Genomic DNA, 2,898 nt, shown 5'->3' with positions numbered 1-2,898 from the left:
CTCCTTTTTCGGAACACATTGTACCGATGAAGTCCATGAATTGTCCGAGATGGGATACACAACCCCTACATCTAGCCACTTGATAACTTCCTTCTTGACGGACTCTTGCATAGCCTTGTTCAACCTCCTTTAATGTTCCACGGAGGATTTGGCATCATCTTCGAGTATAATCTCGTGCATGCAAAAGGCGGGGCTTATCCCCCGAATATCAGCTAGAGTCCATCCAATTGCCCTCTTCCTTCTTTGAAACACCTCAAGGGTGGCATCTACCTACACGTTAGTAAGGCAAGAAGAAAGAATAACAAGTAAAGTTGAACAAGGGACCAAGAAGTCATACCTGAGGTATGGAGGCAACGACTTCAACTCCAATATGAGAGGTTCCTCGATTGAGGACTTTGTTGGTGGAGTTTTTCTGTTCTCAAGATCCAAGGAGAGTTTACGTGGCTCATAGGAGTAAGAACCCATTCCTTACAAGGCATTTACATACTCTACCAAGCCTTCATCCTCGGTCACATTATGGTTCAACAATACAGCTTCCAAAGGATCCTCCATATTGATCATGGCACTCGTGTCATCAACTATCACCTCCGTCACTAGATCGACAAAAGAACAAACCTCAGTACTATTCGGCTGCTTCATTTATTTGCACACATGGAAGATAACGTTTTCGTCACCCACCCAGAAGGTGATATCTTTCGCTTCCACATCAACCAATGCCTTCCCTGTTACGAGGAAAGGCCTTCCCAATATTATCGACACCTCATAGTCGACTTCACTGTCTAGAATCACAAAATCAGCAAGCAAAATAAACTTGTCCACCCGGACAAGAACATCATCAATAATACCAAGCGGCCTCTTCATTGTTCTATCGGCTATTTGCAATATCATAGAAGTAGCTCTCGGTTGACCAATACCCAAAGTTTGAATACGGAGTAAGGCATCAGATTTATACTTGCTCCGAAATCACACAAGGCCTTTGCAAAATCCGCACTCCCAATGGTACATGGATTGGTAAATGCGTCGGGATCTTCAAGATTTGGAGCCATCAAGTGCACAATGACACTCACTTGATGAGTCATTTTTATGGTCTCACAATCCATAGATCTCTTTTTAGTTACCAAGTCTTTCATAAACTTGGCATATCTCGGCATTTGGTCAAGAGCTTCCACCAAGGGCACATTGATCGACAAACTTTTCATCATCTTAATAAACTTCTTGAACTGGTTTTCATTCTTCTTCTTTTCAAGTCTTTGAGGGTAAGGTGGAGGAAGCCTTGGCAAGAGAGCCTTGGCTTTAGGCATTACCGTTTTCGGTATGTCTATCACGTGTTCCCTAGATAGGTTCACATCATTTTGAGTCTCCTCCTCATTGTCATGAATATCAATTCTCACCTCACCATTCACATTCTCTTCACTCACTTGCTCAACAACTATAGGATCATCTTCATTTTGCACTTTAACATCATCACTCACAACTTCCTTTTGCTTGGAGGTACTTGCTTCACCACCTCTATCACTCCTTGTGGTCACCACCATTGCATGGATGGTACTGTTCCCACCCTTCGAGTTTACTACCGTGTCACTAGTTAGTGACCCCTTAGGGAGAGTGTTTAAAGCTTGCACAATCTGACCAAGTTGGACCTCTAGATTGCGTATAGAAGTATTATGGGACGCCAATTGGGCATCAAAGTCAGCGTTCTTCTTCATCATTTGTTCAAACATTGACTGTCCCATCTCATTGTTGGACGAGCTAGGACCTTGGGATGGAAATGGAGGCGGATTGTTTGGTTGTTAAAACATTAGAGGCCTTTGAAAACCCGTCCCTCGATTACCTTGATTACCATTATTCCAACTTCCTTGGTTGTTGTTGCCACCCCAATTGCTATTGTTCCCCCAATTCTGGTTGTTTTCCCCCAATTGTTGGAGTTGTTGTTGTTATTGTTCCAATTTCCTTGGCCTTGGTTGTCCCAATTCTGATTATTCCCTTACGATCTCTATTATTGATTTGGAGCATTACCTCGTTGTCCTTGATAGTTGATGGCATACAAAACCTCTTCACTTTGCTCACAATACCTATCATCCTGGTTGCAACCACTACTACCTTGATCATATTGATCTTGATTGCCTTGCATTTGTTGCCCATGCTATCTCCTCTTGTTTACCAATAGATTAACGCCTTCCATTGTGTTCACTTGCTTTAGTCCCTGAATCTGCTGAAGCAGTGCTTTGGCTACCTGGTTCATGGTTGTTGTCAACTCAGCTATGGCTTGTCCGTGGTCTTGAAGTTCCTTGTGAAGGTTTATGACATGAGGGCCCCCCTGAGGAACATTTTCCCGACTCTGCCAGGATGAGGAAGTGTCAACCATCTCATTAAAAATCTTACAGGCCTCAACATAAGGCAGCTTCATAAAATTACCCCTGCTAGCTGGTTCACCACACATTGATTGGTCGTGTTTATACCCCAGTAGAATATCTGTTGGATTATTGCTTCAGTTATATCATTGTTGGGGAATTCCTTAACCATGGTTCTATATCTATCCCAGATTTCATGATGGGGTTCATTTGGTTCCTGTTTAAATGCTAAGATCTCATCCCTTAATGCAGCCATATGTCCCGGTGAGAAAAACATGGCTATATACTTGTCGGCCAACTCATCCCATGTAGTGATGGAATGATTGAGGAGCCTTTCGAGCCAGTCCAAGGCTTTCCCTCTAAGTGAAAAAGGGAACAATTTCAGTCTCAATGCATCCTCCGACACCTTTTTTTGTTTGTTTCCCCAGCAGGTATCCACAAAGCCCTTTAGATGTTTATATGCATTCTGAAGGGGAGCACCTGTGAAGTACCCTCTTTGCTCTAATAAGGTCAACATGATATTTGTAATCTAGAAATTGCCCGCCCG

General features: G+C 43.0%; 1 protein-coding gene across 1 annotated transcript; it reads right to left on the bottom strand.

Annotated features, from left to right (window-relative positions):
- Nucleotides 1-884: 884 nt before the first annotated feature.
- Nucleotides 885-1,733, bottom strand: LOC138879484 (uncharacterized). The gene has a single exon (XM_070159096.1). The coding sequence runs from the start codon at nucleotides 1,731-1,733 to the stop codon at nucleotides 885-887; it is 849 nt and encodes a 282-aa protein (XP_070015197.1).
- Nucleotides 1,734-2,898: the final 1,165 nt, after the last annotated feature.

This window comes from Nicotiana sylvestris, chromosome 10 (assembly GCF_000393655.2).
Source record: "Nicotiana sylvestris chromosome 10, ASM39365v2, whole genome shotgun sequence".
Classification (NCBI taxonomy): domain Eukaryota; kingdom Viridiplantae; phylum Streptophyta; class Magnoliopsida; order Solanales; family Solanaceae; genus Nicotiana; species Nicotiana sylvestris.
This window is presented reverse-complemented; position numbering and strand designations above follow the sequence as displayed.